Source organism: Punica granatum, chromosome 1 (genome assembly GCF_007655135.1).
Source record: "Punica granatum isolate Tunisia-2019 chromosome 1, ASM765513v2, whole genome shotgun sequence".
In the NCBI taxonomy this organism is placed as follows: Eukaryota; Viridiplantae; Streptophyta; class Magnoliopsida; order Myrtales; family Lythraceae; genus Punica; species Punica granatum.
Genome location: NC_045127.1, coordinates 9,349,434 through 9,374,215, shown reverse-complemented (window position 1 = coordinate 9,374,215; position 24,782 = coordinate 9,349,434). Strand labels below are relative to the sequence as shown.

General features: G+C 37.6%; 4 protein-coding genes across 4 annotated transcripts; 2 read left to right on the top strand and 2 right to left on the bottom strand.

The window, feature by feature from the left end:
• Positions 1–891: 891 nt before the first annotated feature.
• On the top strand, positions 892–5,710 carry LOC116210189 (putative nucleobase-ascorbate transporter 10). Its single transcript, XM_031544020.1, has 14 exons — positions 892–1,200; positions 1,368–1,465; positions 1,621–1,797; positions 1,951–2,051; positions 2,198–2,273; positions 2,541–2,600; positions 3,016–3,200; positions 3,292–3,388; positions 3,748–3,834; positions 3,921–3,979; positions 4,100–4,191; positions 4,348–4,425; positions 4,545–4,705; positions 5,086–5,710. The coding sequence occupies exons 1-14, from the start codon at positions 999–1,001 to the stop codon at positions 5,302–5,304; spliced, it is 1,692 nt and encodes a 563-aa protein (XP_031399880.1). The 5' UTR covers positions 892–998; the 3' UTR covers positions 5,305–5,710.
• Positions 5,711–6,223: 513 nt separating this feature from the next.
• Positions 6,224–7,346, top strand: LOC116210182. Its single transcript, XM_031544009.1, has 3 exons — positions 6,224–6,827; positions 6,921–6,996; positions 7,079–7,346. Exons 1-3 carry the CDS (start codon positions 6,477–6,479, stop codon positions 7,102–7,104), a joined length of 453 nt encoding a protein of 150 aa, XP_031399869.1. The 5' UTR covers positions 6,224–6,476; the 3' UTR covers positions 7,105–7,346.
• A 403-nt stretch (positions 7,347–7,749) lies between these two features.
• On the bottom strand, positions 7,750–13,716 carry LOC116210173 (WD repeat-containing protein PCN). The gene is made up of 11 exons (XM_031543997.1): positions 13,284–13,716; positions 13,062–13,184; positions 12,306–12,612; positions 12,155–12,218; positions 11,906–12,019; positions 11,622–11,784; positions 10,819–10,969; positions 10,020–10,618; positions 9,377–9,558; positions 8,774–9,034; positions 7,750–8,388 (listed from the first exon to the last, which is right to left on the bottom strand). The coding sequence occupies exons 1-11, from the start codon at positions 13,449–13,451 to the stop codon at positions 8,076–8,078; spliced, it is 2,445 nt and encodes an 814-aa protein (XP_031399857.1). The 5' UTR covers positions 13,452–13,716; the 3' UTR covers positions 7,750–8,075.
• Positions 13,717–15,932: 2,216 nt separating this feature from the next.
• Positions 15,933–16,952, bottom strand: LOC116202944 (uncharacterized protein At2g29880-like). Its single transcript, XM_031534587.1, has 3 exons — positions 16,596–16,952; positions 16,250–16,510; positions 15,933–16,154 (listed from the first exon to the last, which is right to left on the bottom strand). The coding sequence occupies exons 1-3, from the start codon at positions 16,950–16,952 to the stop codon at positions 15,933–15,935; spliced, it is 840 nt and encodes a 279-aa protein (XP_031390447.1).
• Positions 16,953–24,782: the final 7,830 nt, after the last annotated feature.

Here is a 24,782-nt window from a genome sequence, read left to right as displayed (position 1 = left end):
CAAGACAAATTATGTTAGAAAGATATATATTTTAGCAAAGTCCAACATATGGCAGATTCAGTTGGGAAATTTAAACAAAGAGAGACACAATTTTTTTTTCGGTTACAAGGGAGATTCATGGGTCTAGTGTATTGAAATAGAAATTCTAAATATTTAATAAAGGGGCACGGGTAATCTCACTGAGTATCGAACCCGACACCTCTTAGTCACCAGGCGAGAGGTGCATCACTGTGCTATTTTCCCTCTTGATAGAGTGCAATTTTGGCGAGAGACAATCGGTGAAGAGAAAAGAAAGGAGACTTTCCATGAGAAGTCACTGGATTGAGTCTCCTTGTTGGAGAACTTAAGTGGGTCTTTAAATTTCGAGTCCTGCAGGGAGCCCGAAGGGATTGAGTAAATTTTATCCTTTAATGGATAGATCCGATTCGAACTGAATTCGTCGGGATTCATTGACATTTTGAATATCAGAGTATATACCGATTCTAGGACCAGCGACCTCAAGGAGCATTTTTTATCTTCCAGAAATGGGTAACTGAGATAAATCTGTTTACTTAAGGGTATTTTTGTCCGCTAATTTGTAAACGGGATGAATTAGCTATTTAAGGGGGTGGAAATAGCTATATTCATCCATCGAAAAAAGAAGAAGAAGCTATATTCAAAATCAGAAAGAAGAAGATGGGAATGGAAAGGATGGAGTATGAATTGTGGGTTTAAGAGCAATCCTTGAAAATCAATCATAAATTAATTTGCATTAACTGACAGTAAATATTTCTAATAAATTCTCACAAATTTCAAATTAAATCCATAATTTTGTATCAGTTAATCAATTACAAATTTTAACAGCTCAAAGAGAATTCCATCATATAATAAGTCTCCAACGACCATGTTCAAAGCACTGCCAGCGGCACTTCGGCACTCTTCCTCTCCAAGCCTTTCCTTTCAACATCATTGAGTCGTCCTAGCGATCCGGAAAACCACACGAAGAGAACATCAATACTATGCCTCGTTTATCCTCTTGCATAGGAGGCTGCATCGGCAGTGCCGGTGCTGCCAACAACCCACCCCAACCTGCCAGTGCTGCTGGCGGTGGTGGCAATAGTGGCGGCGGTGCTGCTGAAGTAAAGGCGGAGCTGCAGCCGCATCCAGTGAAGGAGCAGCTCCCCGGAATTCAGTTCTGTGTCAATAGTCCTCCTCCCTGGCGTAAGTGCACTCTCTCCCATGCCATGATACATTTCACTGGCTATGGAACGAGAACCGTAATCTTTTTCAATATTTATATAATGTTATATAGACGATCAATGAAGAATATAATATTTTCACAAAGATGTCGTAGATTTGCTAATAATATCGAGTTTTCGATATTACAGCCGAAGCTGTGTTGCTGGGATTCCAGCACTACATCCTAACACTGGGCATCACAGTCCTGATTCCCAGCTTACTGGTCCCTCAGATGGGAGGTGGCAATGTGAGTTCACAAATCTTTTTTTTTTTTTTGGTTCATTTTCTCACCCATTTATCAATTAAGTAATTCGTCAATCTAAATTTTTTATTCTATTTTTTCTGAAAATATTTTGAAATAATTATACTGTTGGGGTGTGAATGTGGTGTTGGGACCTGCAGGACGAGAAGGCCACGGTTATACAGGCCCAGCTGTTCGCGTCCGGAGTCAGCACACTGTTGCAAACCCTGTTCGGGACAAGGCTTCCATCCGTCGCAGTAGGTTCCTGTGCTTACATGTTACCGGTCACTTCCATCCTCCTCGGCAGCAGTTACAGATCGATCACTGATCCCAAAGAGGTATGCCCGGAGTTAGTTCTTGCCCGTCAACCGAGTAAACTACGAACTCTGAGTTAACCACGATCCTCATACTGATAAGACTCTGCAATATTTTACGATGATTTTTTTTGGTAAATTATCTCTTATTTTTAATTTGTGTTATTGATTATTTAGAGGTTTAAGGCGACAATGAGGGGAGTACAAGGTGCTATGATCATTGCCGGATGTTTTCAGATAGCCGTTGGGTTCTTAGGTTTGTGGAGGAATGTTGCAAGGTGAGTAAAATGCAAACATTATCAAACTTAATTTCGTAATTAAAGATGACTGTTATGACTAATATTATCTCTAATAACAATACAATTAATAAGTAAAGAATTAATGATTGTATAAATCAACCGCTTGATTCGTATGTTTAATGCAGGTTGCTTACCCCTCTGTCAATTGCTCCTTTTGTAACATGTACAGGACTTGGGCTTTACTATCTCGGCTTCCCAATGGTAATTACATAATAATATATTTCATTATTGTTTATTTATTATAACGGGTTATGTTCGATTTGATGATTGATTATTATATAGTATGTACACTCGAAAAAAAAAACAAGAAGAAAAACTTTTGCAATGTATAAGCAGTTCGGATCTCGAATTATTAGTTGTGTCACAACTGAGGATGGTTAAGGGCAATGGCACTTATCATTCACATCCATTAGCCATGATAATACCTCATTATTTATCAATGTTATAATTTTCCTTTATGTTTTGTAGATGGCAAAATGTATTGAAGTTGGGATTCCAGCACTGATTGCTATAGTTTTCATTTCCCAGGCAAGTTATCTTTTCCCTCCTGATCCTTCTTTTGACCACCTAAACTATGTATTCTCCTCTGGGTAATCGCCCAAAAAGGAAAAAAAATTACGTACTTTCACGTTTGCTTCCATAATGCGGAAGTTCCGGCGTAGAATGAGAGCCAGACGTAGAATTCGGTTCGATGTCAACTAGTTCTGGTGATTATATATATCATCCTGATGTGTAGCGTTCAATATTTTATCATAGTTTAATTTTAAGCAGACGAATTGTTTGAGGCTATCATACTCTCTGCACTCTCATGAATCAAGTAACCGATCATGCGAGAAACGTTTACTGCAAATTCAGTTCAAGAATTATAAACAAACGCCATCAGATATGTTACTTGTGCCAGAAGTTTCCTACTGTGACTATTTAGCCGTGCCTTTTTCCGCAGCATCTCCCTAGTCTTGTAGGATTGAAGAGGCCCATTTGCGATCGGTATGCCGTGCTTCTCTCAGTTCCACTAGTGTGGTTATATGCACAGATCCTGACCTCGACTGGAGCATACAATGGCAAACCAGAGGCCACCCAGGATAGCTGCCGAACTGATCGTGCGGGACTGGTCAGCTCCACTCCCTGGTAAGAGTACTAAGATCTCATACTTCTCATATGCTGCAATAATATCTCATAAAACCATGAAACATTATTGCGTTGTTATTGTCTGGTGCAGGATTTATGTGCCATATCCATTTCAGTGGGGGAGACCGACATTCAGTGCTGGAGAAGTGTTCGCAATGATGGCCGCTTCCTTGGTGACTCTGTTTGAGGTTCGTTTTCCGGACGTCAGCAGAATTAACCTCCTTTAGTCTCATAGCTCAATGATAGTGAATGATATCAGAGTCAATGGTTCATCTTATTAGGGCCAACACTATCATCACGGGAAACAAACACATGCTTTTAGAACATAAAATCTTCTGAGACTTTCGTATGCAAAGTTATCATCCCCATTAAAGCGTCCTTGTTTTGTATCATAAATGCATCTTCTTTTGCTTCTTAACGATACCAAGAGCTTTAGATTCTTGGGAGTCTCCCAATGCATTCATTAAGTAATTAAAAGTGCGATTGTTATATTTATTGTTTTTCTTTTGCTTAGAGAAGAAGTAACTTGCTTGCATATGTTTTGCAGTCTAGCGGTGCTTTCTTCGCGGCTGCGAGATACGGGAGTGCCACCCCTGTCCCACCTTCGGTTCTTAGCCGTGGCATTGGGTGGCTGGTAATGATAAGATTATAATTCTTGCCGATTTTACAGTTTCTGTGAAGAATTTATTGTAGAATCTTAACAATAGCAGCAACTTCCAGGGGCTCGGGGTTCTGTTCAATGGCTTGCTTGGTTCAGTGACTGGCTCCTCTGCCTCGGTGTAATGAACACGACACTCATAAACAGTCTTTCTTTTCGTTGCTCTTGCTACACTTACCTTGGAAGAAATGAGAGTTGCTTCGACATGAGGCCAACTTATATAGATATGTCCGGGTTGCAGAGAGAACACGGGGCTGCTGGCAATGACAAGAGTTGGGAGCCGAAGAGTCATCCAAGTATCTGCCTGTTTCATGATTTTCTTCTCCATATTTGGTAAGTTCCCACTAAAAAATTATCTTAGTCATAGCAGGCAGACAACTTGAGCTTAATGCGTGGCTCGATAAATGAGGAAAAAGATAAGCACTTGTTATCAGTTCGGCTTTTCTGATGAGCTCATTTGCGTGCACAAATAATATATGGTTTGATTAGGAAAACTTGGAGCAGTTTTCGCTTCGATACCACTCCCAATTGTGGCCGCTCTGTATTGTGTATTTTGTGGATATGCCGGTAGGTACCTTGAGCCCTACTCGTAGTTTGTTTCTTATGAGACAAAAGAAGTAAGAAAAGATTTCAGTTGTTTAACTGAATGGTTAAATCCAATCGGTATCGGTTGATGTTCTTTTCAGCTTCTGCAGGTCTTGGTTTCCTCCAGTTCTGTAACCTGAACAGCTTCAGGACGAAATTCGTACTCGGGTTCTCCTTCTTTATGGGCATTTCAGTACCCCAATACTTCAGAGAATATGTCATGGGTCCTCAGCCTGGGCACGTACAAGGCGGCTCTAGATGGGTGAGATTCTCGACTATCTTTGTGACAAAATTCTTCCTCAAGTTTCGGTCGGTCTCATGAGTTTGTCCATAGTTTGCACATGCATCAAATAATTCGCACTGATATGAGCTCGCCATCCACTGGGGGACACAGGAATGCTCCATTGCATTATATCAACTAAACTAGCCTAACTTACTTTTTCGAAAGGACTGATCGGTTGATTTAGGTTTCTCCATTTTCAAATATTCTTTGCTAGTTCATGAAATGGAAGGGGAGTCTTGCAGCATGTTTCATATGGAAGAAGGCAAATAAGATAGTGTCACCATGTAAAACAATCGAATTTTATACTGCAATCGGTTTCATGTATTTACCTTAACGACATATTTTTCATCGGACTACAGTTCAAGGATATCCCAATCATCATCTTCATGTCTCACGCCACAGTGGCAGCTCTGTCTGCTCTTCTCTTGGACTGTACCCTCCAAGCCAGGACCGACTCAGCCCGAAAGGACAGCGGGACGCATTGGTGGGAGAAGTTCAATCTCTACTGGGCGGATATAAGGAGCGATGACTTCTACGCACTTCCATGCTGCCTCAACGAGTTCTTCCCGTCTCTTTAACCCGTGATGATGTTTCTTATTAATTCCAGTGCAATCTCGTATAGACTGTAAACTTACATCAATTAAGTGCTCGTAATACATACAATACTATATTCTGATTGAGAATGACTGGAAACATTCCGTATCAGCAAATTTTTCTTCCACGACCTAATCAGTGCAGTACATTTTCATAAATGACGTCAAATTATCTCTAACCAGCCCTTGCTGAAAGTCTTAGGCCAATTTAGTATCTGGTCCAGTTTCAACAATTACTGCAGTCTACAATATGAGAGTCTATCCATAAGTACATAAATGTCGTTGTCGACTGGACCATGGACAATGGCGAGCAAAGACAACTCCTCTTGGTGGAGTCTAATCTGTACATAGGTGTTCATCGATCCAATGGTCACCGACGGGGCACAAAGTGGGTCCCTTTCGTGGGGCTCTCGACGAGAAGGATCCAAGGGCCTTGATAGGAGGATGGAGAGGGGTGGTTTCGTCTATTTGGAGAATACTTCCACACTATATGGAATGGCCAGCTAATATAGTCCCTTTCTCCCTCTCAATTGCTACATTTCCTCAAGGAACAGAGAATATTAATGCACTGAGCCAACTGGGAAATTTTTGATCTATTCTCAATTTGGGTACTATAGCATGAGGAAAAGGATAGAGCAAAGGACAAATGAAATCAAATCATTTGAGTAGTGATTATTTTGTCTTTTGCCCTCAGTCTCTTCTCCTATCCCTTTCCATAGGGAAAATCAAAACCAACAACAGCAAAGCCATCGAAGATTCCGCCTCGTCCTGCTGAAAATTAATCGAACTATACTACTGACCTGTGCTCCGTGAACAGCCCTCCTTGTAATCCGTCGGAATTGTGCAGGTAGTCCCTTGTGTGATCAGCTGCATTGCTAACCACATGGCATCCCCCGTACGATGATGACGTGGCAGGCTGCCATGTGGTGAGGTTAATGAGGCAAATGTGGTTACGCTGACGTTGCAACAGATAGGTCGGATCTCATACACGGTCGGTGTCCTATTATAAAAGCAGGGGTCATCGTCCACGTTGTTACAGTAAGTATAGGAAGTGTGATTCACACCGAGCCTTTTTATCACATCTCGTTGTCATTAGTTGCCTATAAAAAGGGTCCATTAAAGAGTTGCAATGTGTAATAATTGAGACTGGTGGAGAGATGAGTAGGAGATCGAACTCGGATCACAGCACAGGGCATGAGTCGAGTTGGACTAAGTACTTGGATGAATCCTCAGCTTCTGAAAGATGGACTGAAAGAAGATCAGGATTTTCTGGGGGGCAAAAAGAAGAGCAACAACATGAAGAAGAGAACTTGTCAATGGTCTCTGATGCATCCTCGGGACCTCCACATTGCAAGTCCGAAGACTCCTGCAATGACGAGAACGAGTGTTCCTCTTCTTTCTTCGCTTCAACCGGTACTAATGCAAAGACACGTAATGAGAAAAACCAGCAGAAGGACAAATGTGCCAACAAGAATGGTGGGAAAAGGAGCACTTCTAGTTCACTCCATGTAAGTAACTACTGCATCTGCAGAAAGTACCGTTTGTACTGTTCCGCTACATTCCGTTATTGATATCATGCTGCGCCTGTGAATTCGCTGCAGGGGAAATCCGAGTTCATGAACTACCGCCACGATACACCGCCCTTGATTGCGGGGAAGGCAGCTTCTGGAAAACCAGGTTAGCATCCAGATACTAGGATTGGACTGGTCTGCTCCTTCAAATCCTGACCAGACCAGTTGCATCTGGTTCCTGTTCGCAGGTCGTTCCAAGGGCAATAGAAAGTGATGCGGTGCTGACAAGGTTAAACTGTAATACAGGCTCCTGTGCGCATAGAATAGCAGACATCAAGAGTTACTTAAAATTCTTTCTCCTGATGACCGGCAACGCTCGGCTTGATTTCAGGATTATCTGCATCGATCGGTACCAGTTTATGAAAAAGCAACATTTGTTGTTTCTTATCACCTTATCTGGATGAATGTCTTGGCAAAATATTATACATTAATTAATGGCTTGAACCCTTCAAAACATATTGAGCCGTTCAGCTTCCACCTTCATCGCCATTACAGTAGGAAAGAACCATGTTCATATTTTGTTTTAGGAAAAGTGATTGCCCTTGCATTCTCCTACTTGCGGAACGAAGGAAGGCTCACCAGTCTAACTCATTCAACAGAAACTTGATAAGTCACTACAAATAATATTGGATTCGTACAATGATTAGTTATGTTTTGGTTGATATCACCTAAAATCTTCCATCGTAGTGGGGCTGCCATCGAAAAACTGTATCCCGTTTTCAATGATGCACAGATTGTTGGGAAAGGACAATCACTGCATTTATTATGTACAGTGACAATTTTCGTTGCCTTACGATCCCGATACTCGGAGATCTCAGAAATTCAAAAAGTTGTCCGACGGGCTCCACATTCATGCCAATGAGCAAAATGAGGCCGATGAATCATAATAGATGGGATTTGTTTAGAAGAAGGTAATAAAAACAAAACAAAACAAAACAAAACAAAACAGGACAGAACGAAGCAAAATTTTGGTTGTAAGAAAGAATTGTGATACAAAGAACAACATGCTAATAGCCACTAAAGACCCCAGGGAAAAACCTCAATTAACAAGGCACCACCCGACCATTGATCGAGCCTCTCCTCTCTCGAGCTCGAGCTTGTGTATGACAGACAATACCATCTTCATCCTCGAACTGACTCTGTTTCACGTCGACAAAATCATCTTATCCTCGAAGCAGGCTGCTTTTATGTCCCAAAGATATGTCTGTGTACTGGAGCTGATTCCATCTTCTTAATGACTTCCAACCATGGCTGGTCTACGATCAAGACAGAGCCCTTTGAGAGGTGCCCAATAAACAAAACGGGGTCTCGGAACCCGAAAAATTCAAAGTTTTTCCTATTGCTAACTTTAGCATTATTTATAAGTTCGTGCCTATGTTTCCTTTTCCCATTTACATGGGGGTACTGTAACTTCATCAATGCCAAATCCTTATCGTCCTTGAAATCATAATCCTCTTCCCGGTCCACTGGCAATCCGAAGTCGATTACGCACATAGACCTAGAAATAAGCAGCAGTTTAATACCAAACATGTAATCAATGCCCCAAACAAGCAACTAATAAAGGACTTCAAAGAGGGAAAACAGAGATTATTTATCCCCGCAGCCAAACTCCTAGTACGGATTTCGTCTTAACATGAGCAGAGAATAAATTCATACTTTTGGTAAGCTTGACTGGAAAGCAGTTGACCGACAAACAAAAGTGAAGAAAAACGAGATTTATTAAGACGACCATATGACATCCAGAAGTATCTTATTCAGATCTCATTATGGAAGCTTATCTTCTTTGATCCCTCCTGTTTCTCAAAGAACCACCGCAAATGCGTTCCATTATCCATAAAAGGAAAACCTTAACATGAGTTGTACAGGAAATGTTGGAGGGTTACCTGGAACTGTAAATCACAATGGATGATGAGTTCGATGAGGAAGGGAAAGAAAGTCCAATGACCTCTCCAGGAAATTCCTGGAACCTCTTAGGTAGAGCAAACGTATTTCGTGTTGACCATTCTCCCAACTGCTTTGCCTCGACATCGAATACATACACTTGGTTTGATGATGTGGTGACTACCAGAATGTTACTGTTTGAAGGAGGGAATCCACCAGCTGTAACTGATGCACCGTCCAGTCTTGAGATGAACCAGTGCTGCCTGTTCTCAAGATAAGTACAGCGTTCAATCAGAATATGGACTTAAACAGATATGAAGCCAGCCCCTCAAAACAGCAAAGCCTCTGAGGCATCAAGTATTAGACAACCAGCTTAAGTTTTGACACCGTAGAAAGCAATCGATCGGGCATTGTCGACAAACAGAATATAAAATTAATGGGAAGACACAATGCGCCTGCAAGAGGCTACTAAACTACTGCTCAGGAATAAGTTCCAACAAATTAAAAAGAAGCATCAATTATTCAGCACATGGGACCATTGAGAACTCGCCTCAAACTTCATATATATAATATCTGAATAAACACTAACAGGTTCCGTCTCGCACCTTTGTATCTCGAGGTTGTAGACATAAATGTCTCCAAAACAATTGACAGCAGCTAGCCACTGCCCATCAGAGCTGGTAAACATTTTTGTTATCGGAGGCTCGTCAGGAGCTAACTTCCCAGTAGACTCATCACGGCAGAGTTTGAAGGTCTGTAGTAGTTCTGATGTTCCCACATCAATAACCTGAAATAATAACGTTCAAATAGATTACATTTAACTTCAGATCTTTTGGAAAGTGATCCACATGGAATAGTTGTTATAAAACATATAAATTAATTCTCCTAAAATGTGTTCACAAATATATCTTCCTAATTCTCACATAATTTCCATGCCCTTGTATGTTATTGAGAGTGGTTAGGAGAATTTCCAGGAGCATTATTCAAGCATTTAGCAAAAAACTCATCCACCCTATAAAATGCCAAACCAAAACTTGTGTTTCAAATATATCATCTAGCAAAAAGCATAAAAAAACTGCCATCCAAATTTCAACTCAAAATCAGTGGTTTTAAGCTTCGACATTCCAAATTTTCATTTGACATGCATATCCAACAGAGGTAACTCATTGTAACAGCAAAATTAAGTTCTGGAGAATATCTGCAAAATAATGGGAAAGACTAGAAAGAAAGACTAGAAAAAAAGCTTACATAAATTCTTCGGTCGTGCCCAGCCAAGATCAACCGACTTGAATCAAAACTAAAAACCATTGAATGAGCAGACGGTAATCTCTGAGGAAGTTGCTTTTTATTCACAGAACACGCACTTTTGCCACCTTCAACTTTACTTAACTCAAAAAGACTGGGTTTTGTATGGTCAGAATAAGCAAATTGTGCTCCTGAAGAAGAAATGGCACTGCAAATGATTCTTCGAGATGCCTTGCTCTTGACTCGAGCCAGAAGCTCAGTAGCTGCCCTGCCCCCAGCAGGGCCAGAACTGGTACCACGAAAGGCACCACTCTCTGTCCGCACAGAGAGAATATCCAACCAGAAAGGCGACTGGACTAAAAGCAAAGAACTCGCATTAGAAATTGAGTTAAGCCCCAGTTGAATGGGCAATCTCTGAGGGGTAGGGCAGATATCATGTGGAGCAAACTTGGTAAACTCCTGGACAGTGTAAGCAAAGAGCTTTGTGTCATCACCAGCTGAGATGAGCATTGGGACTCCTGTATGAGCCCATTTCCGGTAACTAAAATCAACAGGTTTCTCCCTACGACGCATTCGTTTAAATTTTTCATCTGGCAAGGGATCTGCAAACTACAAAACTGCAATCAGTGGTGCATTCTCTGATGTTAATAAGGACAAGAAGATGTTGAATTCACAAATAGAATCCACAGGAAATCTGTGCCAAACATATACCTCAGACTATATGTATTCCACCGTGCGCCAGTTTTTAATATAAAATATTAATTCATGGTAAATAAATTGTGAATAGTGAGATTTGACAAACCTTCACGACTAATTGGCATTGCAATTGTCAAAGACCTGACATCATGTGTATGTGCTCTAACATAACCAACATAAATCCATTTCTTTGACACTGTCGATAATTTGTCATTGCTGGCACCAAGCCTCTCATTGGAAAGCTTATATAGGATAACCTACAATTTAGACATAAAAAGGGGAAGGCTGTTTAGAATATCAAATGGATAAGACAAGACATAATGGTCATTTGAACCAGCAATAAAGAGACCAGTAAAATCTAGGTCTTGTGTGTCAGACCCTCAGTTTGGATTTGAATTTTCAAGCCAATCTTTAAATTTCAGCAACCACTTGCGCATCAACATGTTAATATTTTAATATTTAGGTAGTATGCAGTGATCTATATATGTAACTAAAATACTCCAAATTAGATTTATTTCCAACCAAAAGAATCTCAAATTGAATACAGTAATAATGTCCTAACGTGCTAATTCCAAACTGCCACTCGCCAAAAGCATCCAGTAAATATAGCAGGGAAACTTAAAAGAAAATCATACCATGAGCCCCTAGGTGGCACGGTATTTAGATACATAAGACTAGTGAAGAATCTCAACCGACTATATTTCCACTAGTGGAGAACTAGAAGAGTTTGCTATGGACTCTCAGATCCATCAACTAAACTATGACAATTGTGGATACAAGGTCCATCATTTGGTGCGTGTAGGATAGCTGTAAACTTACATCAGACAGATAGAACTTCCTAATGAAAGCGCAATTTCTTCCAAAAAAAACATATCTTTCACCTCCAAGATACGATTAACATTGCCATACCTGACCATCAGAACCAGCAGAGAACACCCTGTTATGGCTAGGAGCCGCCATGAGGGCATTCACATCACCTTTATGCAAGGAATGAGCCTGTAAAAGCGTTCCATGCTGACTGTCCCAAAACTGAACACTGCCAGTACTGTCACCACTCACAAGTGTTCCAGATCTGAAACAGATGATAACAAATTCACATCATTGAGAAGCTCGCTTCCATCTCCTAAACTTGATCCTCAGAGATGTCCCTAGATTTCTTATAAAAAACTCAAGGGTTTAAGACTTCTTCATACCTTAATGCAAGCAACGACCACACGCAAAGATCCTGTCCACTACCCCTACCTCCAAGACCAACAGTGATCCTATAAATCTCACGGCATGATTTAGCATCCCAGCATCTTATGAACCTGCAGAAAATCAAGGTAATGAGAAGGCGTTCGCAGGTTAAGTTGCAGTGACTCAAAGATACTTGGAACAATAACTGGACACACCAAAGCATTTTTTAAAGAAGAAGAAGGTTTAAAGGCTTAAAAGACACCTACCCATCACTGGTTCCTGAATATATCAAACTAGCATCTGGACTCCAAGTCACACTTAAAACGCGCCCTGGGGTTAAAATCAGGGTAAGAAAGTATGCAGAATGATAATCAACAACAAAATCAAAGAATAATCATGATGGTAAAGAGCTCTCACCACTGACCCTGGGCAATGACCTACTGTATACCAATTCGTGTGACTCTGATATATTGTATATCCGAATACAACCGTCATCACAGCCAAATGCCAGGCGTTCACTTTCTGTCACCATTTGCTCGTGAAGTTCAACAGAGTCAGAATCATCGTCACTTTCACTTGTAACATCACCGATACCATTATCTAGATCTTCATCAGCATGCCCATTTTCAATTTGCCCTGCCTTCTGCTCCTTGTGAGGAAGTGAATTACTTAATGGTGCCACAGCCATTTGCCAGATTGAGACCCCAATAGTTTTCAGCACAGTCTGCAGTGATGCACAAAAACATCATCACATGAGGAATAATCATTGCGCTTATACGGAAAATAAACATCCACAAAGGAGAAACCACCCCAAAAATAAAGTAAGCCTTGCCGTATGGGGCTCTCCAAAAGGTCAAAATTTAAGGCTGCTCTTGCTCAACTGCCCTAATGCGTTCATGCTGGTCTATGTAAAATCATAACCTTACATTGCATGAGACTCGTAAAACAATTTGTTAGAAACATTAAAAAGGAGGAGCTTTTGACTAGCCAAATGTAAAGGGAGGTTCATATTAATTATAAAGATTGTTGTAGCAATGCCAAGACTTCTGAGCGGGTGTAAGCGCGCACTATCTCGATTTCTCTAATGACATGACAAAAAGGATACGTCCATGAGCTAGAACTTGCTCCATTATTTAACGTCCAAAAGGAGAGCAGAGCATAAGCATCAACTACCTTCTGCTTCAGGTTATAGAGGTCCCACTCCGACACCGAGCCATCGATACTCGAGGAGAAGAGTCTTCCAGAATGCGACCAAACAAGTGATGACACTTTGGAGTTAGGGTCACCAAAGATGGTCTACAACCAGAAAACCACAAGACACAATCATTAACAACTGCAATTCATCCTCAACCGTAAAAGAAGAAATTTGCTGTTATTTAGCGCGGCAGCGATTACCAGCTGGCAGTGCCAGCCGACAGAACCGGGGGAGACGAGCCAAATCTCGAGCGAGCCGTCTTCGCGGGCTGCGGCGACCTTCGAGCCATCGGGGCTGGTGGCGAGGGCGGCGACCGGGGACGGCCTCCAGTCGGCAGAGGGCGAGCTGGTCCTATAGGCTTCAAGCATCTTGGGGGCGGCGGCAGAGGCTTAACAGGCGCTTGGTGAGGGAGGCTGCGGAGGCAAGGACGGGCACAAACTAGGGCAGATGAAAATCACACACACACACATACATATAGCAGTTTGACACCATGCCCAGCTGAGAAGATCGCAACTTTTCCCCTGAACCACGACCAGCGAAACACACAACTCTAGAAAATGGCGGCCAGAGTGGAAGGCCAAAGCGCAGTAGAACAGCGCGCCGACCAAAACGACAAAGGGAGTAGAAGGGAATATGAAAGGAAAGAAACGAAGCGGCCAGGGGGAGTACGAGGGTTTAGGGGAGAGGAGAAAAATGGGCTTATGGGCCTTCAAATGTTTCACCGTAGGGGGACGAGAGTTCAGGTCCATAAGATACTTATGGGCTTTTTGTAAGATGGGTCTAATTTAGCTTTTTCGTTTTTTTTTTAATAGATGAGTACATTTAGAAAATAAATAAATAAAATAGAATTTGGCACAAAATATTAATTTTAACTTCTTTCGGTTATAGGGGAGTTCAGTTGGCCACTTGGCCTAGTAAGAGAACTAGTTTATTGGCTACGACTGTGTAAGGCAATTAACTAAAGTATAACCAGGTGAGAATTGGCGCGTTGTATGAGATTAATTTTTAATTTTTTAATAACATAGAGTAATTTTTAAAATTCAATATACCAAGAGAAATATATTATGAATTAAGACCGGATTTCAAGGGTGGTTTTCGTTTCCTAAACCAAAATTACATGATCTAGCAAAACGATTCGAAGTTATACCGGTCTCATGAAGTCCACGTAGGAAATAGACAGCAAACTTAACAGAATGATAATAGGATGGCAAATCTGAGACGATTCTCAAAACATGTGGTTTTTTATTACAAAACAAAATTTATGACAAAACCGAGACTTTTTACAAAAGTTAGGTTTTTTTGTGTAATTTGCCCTATAATATTTGCATTAATTGAACTTAACGTCGGACTATTTTGATTGAGGAGAATTTAAATTCATAGTAAATTTTAGTTGCAACAATACTTTGCAGACCAAACCGGTGGTCAATGCAAGCTTCAAGGACATTTTTATAGTTTACTCTAATTTTTAAGTTAAAAAGAAAAAAAGATGATGTGTCAATTTTTAAAATATAGAAAACTCACGATCTTAAATAATTATCCGAAGTAAAAAGATCTTCTTCATACCAACAAAAGTGTTGGTTGAGTGGTAAACAGCTCACCCCCGTAAGGAGGAGAACACAAGTTCGAACCCCGAGAAACGCACTTGTTGAGAGGGAGAATAACATTTAGGCTACGTTTGGTTCGCTGGATATGAATAGACATGGAATAGAATAGACAATGAATAGAATAAGCAGGGAATAGAATAAAAAATCTGATGAAATATTTTTGTTTGGTTGGAGGGAATAACAAAACTGGGAGTTGTAATTCTGATGTTTGGTTGGTTTGAATAAAGAATGGGAAAGAACGGGAATATAGTAAAAAGACAAAAATGCCCTTCATGCTAAATTTAATGGGTTTTATAAGATAAATAGATAACTTTAATGATAATTTTAATAATTAATAATTAATAAATAATTTAAATAAATTAAAGTAAAAAATTTTAAAAAATTAATATTGTTAATTAAATTACTAATAATTGCGGTTATTAATAAAATTAATATTTTTAATTAATTAAAAATATTTAAAAAATTGAATAATATTTGAAAATAAATTATTTTAATTGACTTACTAAAAATAGTTTTATCTAATAAAAATAATTAAATAATTATTTAATAATCGCAATTATCTATTTGTATAATTAACAAAAAACATTTTAAATAATTTAAAAGTAAATAATATTTACAAATTAATTATTTTAATTAATTAAAAAAATAAAAAAATTAAATAATTTTTGAAAATTAATTATTTTAATTGAGTTACTAACAATTAATTATTTGAATTAATTGAAAATATTTCAATTATGAAATAATTTTAAAAATTAATTATTTTAATTAAATTAGTAAAATTTGTTTTTCATAATAAAATTAATTATGTATTAATTTAGTAAGCACAAATATATAAAGAATTAAAATAATTAAAATATTGAAGATTTTTAAATAAAATGTAATAAATTAATTTTGGTAATTAAATTACTGAAAATTGTACTTATTAATAAAATTAATTATTTTTATTAATTTAATAAGCATAATTATCAAAATCCTGAAAACCAAACACAAACGAGGAATGTTACACTTTGCTTGATAATTAACAAATACAGTTCATCGTTCATCCAAAAAAACAAAAAGACATATTCAGTACATATTAAACACTAGAACTGGAAAACATACACATAAATATCCCAATACATCCATACTGGATATAATTACACATCAACCTCCCATTCAAATACAATATAGCTACAATTCGATTTTTCTCCAAAATGTCATACTTTCCCAAAAAACTCCATGAACATGTTTATCTTGTTGTCTGCTTTAATGATTTCCAATGAAATCCTGAACCATTTCCAAGCGGTATTCAGGATCGGTACCAAAGAAAAGCAAGATATAATTCGGGTGGTTACTGAACTTTTGAATAGCCATGCGAACTTGTGTTGAAGTCAGGCCATCAACATTGCGAAGAGCTCCCGGAAGTTCAAGGAACTTCTCTTGAACGATGTCCGAGTGAACACTCTTTGATAGCATCATGCAAGCCTCCTTCATGTCGGTTGCCATTGTATTCACGGCATGTGAAATTGTGGAGAAGTCGGATTCACCTTGTTTCCTTTTTTTTTTCCCGAAGAAGCACTTGCCGTTGCATTTATAGGTGGTTGATGAGCGTGCGAACCATCTCCCGGTGTAAGGGTATTAGCATTGGCAGATTCATTTGGGTTTGAATGATTCACATCCGCTTCTTCGGCTACTCCAGTTAAATCTTCAATCTCAAGCTCTTGCAGAATATCTTCAATAGTTTGAGCATCTTTTCCAGTAGCTCGATCATTCGCATATATCATAAATAATTCTTCGAAATGGGGAAAACTTTTCAGTCTAAATGGAACAGTTTCTTTGTGAGTCTAAAAATAGAAAGAATAGTGTTAGTAATATTACATATAAACATAACGATAGAGTATCGAAATAAATATATGATGTCTTTATTACCGCTACATAAGTCTCCCAGACATCGTCTTCCGCCGTGACCATCTTCCGTGTTGAGTCCCATCCAAAGCCACTTGTATTAAGCATCATATCATACACGATAGCCCATTCCCTCTTCAGTGTCTTCAATCGAGATTCAATGTGAGGTCTCGCCTTGATACCACAATTCGGGAGCTTTTCCAATAGCATTTTCTCAAGTTCTAGCAAGTAACCAGACTTAAACCCTGTGTCGGCATTGTGGGTGCCCATATTTCGTAGGTCAATCATGCAAGAGATGAGGACCGCATCCTCAGCCAATGACCATTTCCTTTTGCCACTCTTGTTCACTGGGAAAGTAACTGAAGCAGAACTGCCTTTCATTTTCTATACCAATAACACATTCATACATGATATAAAGGGTTATTTGACTTAATAAATGGCAATAAGAACCTGCATTTATCTAAATATATGCAAAAAGGATATATATGTGCATATAAAATGGGACATAAGATTTTCAGAAAATCAAACCCAAAGTGCATTGAAATAGATTCATAACATCGTCTTTAGAAAGTAATGACAATACAACATACAATCCCAAGCAAATGAAAAACAACTCAAAGTTTACATTACAATTCCCAATCACAACATCTATCTAAGTAGTGGATGAGTTCCACTCATTAAACATCTCAGTTGCCAACTCTTTCCTCCAATTGCCCCAAACATTTGATGTTTGAATCTAAAAAATATGATCATCATCCTCATTAGGGTTGTCAACAACCGTTTCATTCAGTTGGTCTTCCATAGGATCAAAAGCCATTTCTCTCATAATGAAATTATGCAGTAGGCAACAAGCAATTATAATTCTATTATGAACCCTAACATGATAAAATGACGGACTTCTAAGAATCGCCCATCGAATCTTAAGCAAGCTGAAACACCTTTCAATAACATTACGAGCAGATGCATATCTCAAATTGAAAAGCTCATCATCATTTCTCGGTCGATGTCCTTGACGCCACTCGTTGAGGTGATACCTTTGACCTCTAAAGGGTGCCAAAAAGCCCTCACAATTTGTATAACCAGCATCAACGAGATAATAACAACCTATATTAAAAAAGAGAGCAAAAAGACCTATATTACTTTGTATGTTATTAAGCTTTTCATTTTAAATATTAAGAATGTCAAAAAATTATTATACTCACAAGTTGGCACCCTAAGTCCATGTTCCCTAGAAAGAGCATCCTGTAATACTCTCCCATCAGCTTCAGAACCCTCCCATCCAGGAAGAACATATGCGAATTGCATATCTGGAGTACAAACTCCTAACACATTGGTTGTTATGTCACATTTACGAGTTCTGTATCTAGGCCTATCAACCTCGGGCACTCTGATTTTGATATACGTCTCGTCTAGAGCACCTAGACAATTCTATATTGAACCAAAATGTAATGTTAGCACCATATTAGCTCCCTAAATTTACAAAATTTGACTTTTGTTTAGGTACCTTAAACCACTTTCATCGTTGGTCCTCTGAATTACCAGCTATTGGTTGGGGCTTCTTATACAAATGAACTTGTAGACGTAAAGTTGCTTTGAGAACATTGTGGAAATATCGGCTTACAGTTTCACCCGATCTACCAAATTGGTGTTTAATGACTCGATTCTTAAAATGATGAGCCAATACATATAAAAACATTGCCACTTGTTCATCAACATGCATATTTCTTGTAATTTTTAGATCCCCAATTTCTTGAAGCATATGACACAATTTGAAAAATGCATTCCTATCCATTCTTAGTTGTTCAGTACAAGTGACATCATCCGCATACACAAGCCTCCTAATATGATCCCTCCTATAAATTTTAACTCGTACGACCTACTGCTTGGTTTAGGACCATATAGAGCAGCTAATTCTAACATTATTCCCATCAAACCCCTTACTATAGTACACATTTGAATAAAGAAAGTTAGAGCAACGACTTTCCTCTTCTTGCTCTTACTCTGCAAACTCAACTGATCCATAACTGCAAAGTTGAGTCATACAAGAAGAGCCTCAGTCACAACCCATGTATTTTCAAATCAACTATGTAAGATAACACTACAGTATAACCAGCAAACAACTCACATATCCCCAATTGAATCAGCAAAGACATATCACAACTTCTATCAGCAAACACAATTAGTAACACACAGTACGAGTTGAATCAACAAATACATATCCTAGTTCAATCAGCAAACACATATAAATTGAATCAACAAATACATATCCTCGGCAACATTTAATAATTATAAAAATGTGCTGAAGCATGTTTATCAGTCAGTTACTCCCAATTCTCAGTTAGTTACTATTAAGTCAGCAAAACCGAAGATATGCCTATTAGAAGAATAACCCAAACGGAAAACCCAAATCAACATTTTTTCAGACAGACAAAAGCTTCTAGTTTCTGAAGAAGAGGACCAAGCCGACTCAGCTGAGCGATGAGAAAGTTTGACTCGCTGGTCTAACCATTTGTTTTTTTTTAATCAAGAAGAGAAATAAAATTGCTACAAACAGGCCAAAATTCCACTCACCGTCTCTCGATTCAACCATCTGTCAGAGGGAGCCAAAATTCCTATCCACAAGCTAACAGATCAACCATATTCAACCAATTCCATTTGCTATCAACTAAACTAAAAGGCATGAAGTCTAGAAGGAACCAAATTTTCAAAAACCTTCGGTTCTTCACACCACATTGTCCAAACAATGAAGAAAATAAACTTCGACATCATTTCAAGAATCCAAATTCAAACTCAACAAAAGTTTGATTGAACTAATCCCAAATACCAACAGGATAAAAGAAACTGTGATCATCAATACAGGAAGAACAAGCACAAACCTAACATAAATCAAAATGGAAGGAACTAACTGACATTGTCGACAAAATACCTATGATGAAGCTGAGGATGAAGCTGTCGACTTAGAGAGAGATCGATCGGAGGTCCTCTTTGTATAAAAGAGAGTCAGGAACCGGGACAGGGACGGAAACGGCTTGGCTAGTAGAGGCTTCTCCTACAAAAATAAACATCGAAAATCAGTCAAACGGGTCGAATTAAACAAGAAGCAATCAACACTGCAAAAGCAAGTGAAGAAATCACCAGAGATTTGAACTCTACCTTCTTTGGATCAAGGGACGTCCGCCAGCTTCCGTCTCTCCTTCGACTTTCTGACCGGCAGTGGAATGGCGGAGATCAACACCGCAACTCTTTTCCTCTACGAGACGACCGAATCGATTGCCAAAACGTAAGGAATTGATGAGAAATTGCTGGCTTGCGCTCTGCTAGGGTTTCGAATGTTCAGACGAAAGGGAGAAATGTCGACCTCTGAAGCTGTTTTATGGGATGGCATGAGATTGTAATTACTTGAAGAAGACGAGGGCTATTTTTGTCCTTTCATGTCCATTTTCGTATCCGGAAATCTTAATCCGAACCATGCTGGGGGGCTTACCTAATCCTCATATAAATAGGGTAAGTTAGCCCGATCGGAATACTTATTTCGCATTCCTGCGAACCAAACGCTAGATTAGCTATTACGTACAGAATAACTAATCCTTGTCCGACCTAATCCTGCGAACCAAACACGCCCTTAATGCTCAATCTCCCGACTGCATTAGTCAGACCCCATTGGGCTCTGGATACCAAGGTACACACCGAAAAAAGATATTCTTCAACGATAATTACCATAGCTAAAACCTATCGATGAAGGATTGGTTTGGGAGTACTATTATTGATGGAGAAGTACTGAAACAAAATTGCTGAAAAATAAGTGTTGATTTCAGAATAAGTTAAAGTATTTGAAAGAAACTAATTTAAAATTGCTGAAGATAAAAAAGGCAATGATTAATACTAGAAATGAAATAAGCAAAAACATATTTGGTAAGTACATATTAACCTACTTGAGAAAATTATGTTTGCAACCACAATTTTGATCCAACACATGGTTTTGAAAACTCTCGCCAAACACCAAATCTGCTTAAAATTATAAGGGAAAGTGATTATGAAATCTCCTACTGTATTTCCAACTCAACTCGAAATCATTGATTTGGATTTGGTAATGCGGTGGTTTTTAAATAAGTAATCCAATATAAATGTCAAACTCTTGGACGAAAAGTCCAAAATTATTTCTGGATTTAATAATATTTAAGTAAAAATATGTATATGACATTATTAATACAAAAGACAATTTTTTTCTCCAAATGTATATAAAATAATTAATACCAGATTTTAAAAATAAAATAACTTCTGAACTCTGATTAGATGAATTAAAATAACCTACATACCAAGAAAATTTGATAAATTAATTGTTTATAATTTATACAACCAATAATCATGACTTTTATAATTGAAGAAGCCAATTGATACAGCTTGCAATATGATTGAACCGCCACTAACTTTAGGTTTCAGTTGGTGGTGGTTTAATAAAATTCCAATACAGATGACTAACTCTAGCTTCCTTTTTTTTTTTCCTTTGGATTTTTTTTTGGTGGAGGGGGGGGGTTTGGTTTTGGTAATCTCCAACTTTAGGTCTTCCTTTCATACTAACTAGAATTTTAAGCTGCACCATATACAACCAAATACATATATATATACACATTTATTCATTGTTAAGAGTATACTTGATAATTTCATAGAATGTGGGACTCAAAATAGTTAAAAAATAGGGGAATTTACCTAAAATGGCCCATGGTTTACCCGTTTTGTCAAATCTATCATATGTTTTTTTTTGTCAAATCTATCCCATGGTTTACCTTTTGCATCAAATCTATCCCGGCGTTATCTTTTCCGTCGATATCTAACGGTCGTGCTGACGTGGCGCCCACGTGGCAAGTGTGGCCCACTATCTCTCCACGTGTTACGTCAGCACGGCCGTTAAATGTTGACGGAAAAGATAACGCCGTGATAGATTTGATGCAAAAAGTAAACCATGGGATATATTTGACAAAAAAAAGTATATGATAGATTTGACAAAACGGGTAAACCATGTGCCATTTTAGGTAAAAACCCCTAAAAAATATATCAAAATCCAAATGTCATATATATACACGCACACTAGCTTTCTTGCAAGACTGCTCTAGTGTTTTTGTAAGAATTTAAGGATATTTATATTTAAAAATTTAACTGAGTTTTTTCGATTATAAGAAAGATTTATGAGTCTAGTACAATGATATAATATAATTTGTTTGATTTCAGAGTTAAATTTTAACTTAACTTAACTATAAACTTTTTAAAATTGAATAGTAGTCCCTCAAATATTTTATTTTCAGAAACATGCCCCGGCTCCCCTCTCTCCTCTCCATCACCGCACTGTTCATCGAAGCTAGAGATCAGTGACCGACATGTTCCTTCAATCGAAGCTAGATTGAGATCAGTGATCGGCATGTTCATTCAATCGAAGCACTCTTTACCTCAAATCACATCAGCAAGGCTTCAATCGAAACCTTGTTGCTTCGATTAGGTTTTGGCTCAAGGCATTGGAGATGGACACAGACACCAGAGCTTCGATTAGGTTTCGAATCCGTGCAAAAGAGAATCGTCGGGCAAAGAGGCCGTCGGTGGCGGCGAGGATCTTGTAGAAGTGGTAGATGTTGGGTTTTCAGGCAAGAGCTGGTCCTTGAGGCAGGAGAGAGAGGGCTAGGTTGAGAGGGAAGAGTTTTAGGAGTAATTATTTTGACTGGAATTGTAACCGGCGAAGCTTATGCTAGTGAAATTGCTTCCTAGGGACGAAGATTTCGAATTTCTCAAGGATGACGGTCTCGCCATGCTCGAGGGCTTCGGTTCCATGGCGTCCACCGCCATTTTCGTCTTGCACATAGATGTCCTGACTGATGGGTTAGGCGTACGCGATTGTGGGATATGGGGCATAATATTGGAGTTTTGTCAGAATTTGAAGTTTCCGTGGAGAAGGAAAGAATAGACTGCCGTGGCGGCGGTGGAGATGCAACGTCGATGAACAGTGCGGTGATGGAGAGAGAGGAAGAAGATGAACAATGTAGTGATGGAGAGGAGAAAAAGGAGCTGGGGTATGTTTCTGAAAATGAAAAATTGAAGGACTACTATTCAATTTTTAAAAGTTTATAGTTAAGTTAAATTAAAACCTAACTCTGAAACCAAACAGCTTGCTAATATCTAATAAAAGAGTATGAGTTATCCCACTAAATGCGAACCCATAATCTCTTGATTATCATGGAAAAGTGTGTGTCGCCACGCTACATTATATTTTGGTAATTTGTCTCAATTCTTTAACTCATTTAGAATTTATCGACTTTTAGGTATAGACGGTGGAGGAGATACTAAGATGATTATCCTACAAGATTGCTCAAGTGTTTTTGTAAAAATTCAAGGATATTTATATTAACAAATTTGATTGGATTTTTTCGATTATAATGGAAGTTTATAAGCCTAGTATAATGATATAAAACTCTAATATCTAATAAGAAAGTATGAGTAATCCCATTGAATAGCGAACCTAGAACCTCTTAGTTATCATGGGAGAGTGTGTGGCACTACGTTACACATTCTTTTGATAATTTGTCTCAATTTTTTAACTCCTTTAGAATTTATCTACTTTTAGATATAGATGGTGGAGGAGATAATAAAGAGATTATTCAACTAATAAAATATTGAGATTTTGAAATTATAATAGTGAATCCCACTGATATAAACATTCATATTAAATTTATATTACAATTATGTATGTCTTCTTAGCAAACACTAAAGTGAGAGAACAAAAACTATTAATCCCTTTTATCAATTTTAAGTAAAAAGAAAATAATTTGTTTAAAGTTTCGTTAATTATATTCTTTGGAAAAAATCACAAACTATTCGGATAATTATATATTGCAAAAGATTTAAATATTATCTTTAATAAAATTTAAATTATTTAATGAGTTGCTCTTGAAAAATAATTTCTAAAAATTGAAAATGTATTTTTTTTTCTCTTTTTTAAAAAAGTTAGATGAATTATTGATTATAATATTGACTCCACATAAACGATTTTGTGGAATGAATGAGATTGTTATTATGCATTTAAGTATAAAAAAATTGAATAGAGATGTTAAAAAATTACATGATTGAACAATTCAACTGATATTGAAAAATTTTAGAAATTATTATACCAAATAATTATCATGATATTATGGTTACATGTTCGTTGATTTGTATAAAATATGCAAGGGAAATAAAGTAATATTATATACCCAAAATCGGTATAAATTTTCAATCGAAATTTTAAACTCACTTAAAAAGTTAAATAAGTGAAACGATCCATGCAACGTAGAGGTACGAGAACTAGTAAAAAACCTAAGATGAGATAGTTGTTGAATCTATTGAGATTTTGAACTTGCCTCTATTAATCGTTAATTAGAAAGATAATTTTCAATTTTGTACTTTGCAGGTATTTTTTACAATAATAATTTCTTCCATTTACGGGACGTATGGCTCATGGCCTAATTATAAGAGTTGATCTAACCACGTTATCAAAGGGAATCCTCATGCAAGTTTCTCGTATATGGGATATTGAGAAGATATTAAGTATTTTCTTAAAAAAAGTTATAATTTTAGCCATTGCGAATAAAATATTAAACATTAAAAACAATTTAAAAAATTCTTCGTATAAATTAAAACATTTTTCATAAAATGGAATAAGATAAATTCTATTACCTTTTTTACACACCACGCAATGCATGGACCTCCACCTAGTTGAGTTTTAAAATCATAATACCACCTGTTGAAATATATATATATGAGTATCATCATATCCTTATTTCAAAATTATTGTAACATATAGACAAAAAAATTATAGAAATCATCGATGATTTTCCCCCACTGATATAACTTATTAAGCTCTCGTTTGGTTTTTGAGTTGGATATGTGATCAAATTCAACTTGATTTTGTGTAATGATTGTAAATATTGACAAATATATTGATATATGAATATATATATATATATATGTATGTATAAATGTGAAAGTAGATGAAAAATTTATTATTCAAAAATTGATTTTAAAAATGGTTATGAAAAAGTATTATTAAATGGAAGTTAAAAAATGATTAAAAAAAGTATGATAGAAAAAGTATTATTAAATAGTAGACTATCACTGTCGCCCTCTACTTATTCATTAGCAACCGTTTTTGCCAATGACATATTTTTGCCACCAATTAGTCCAAACGTTGAC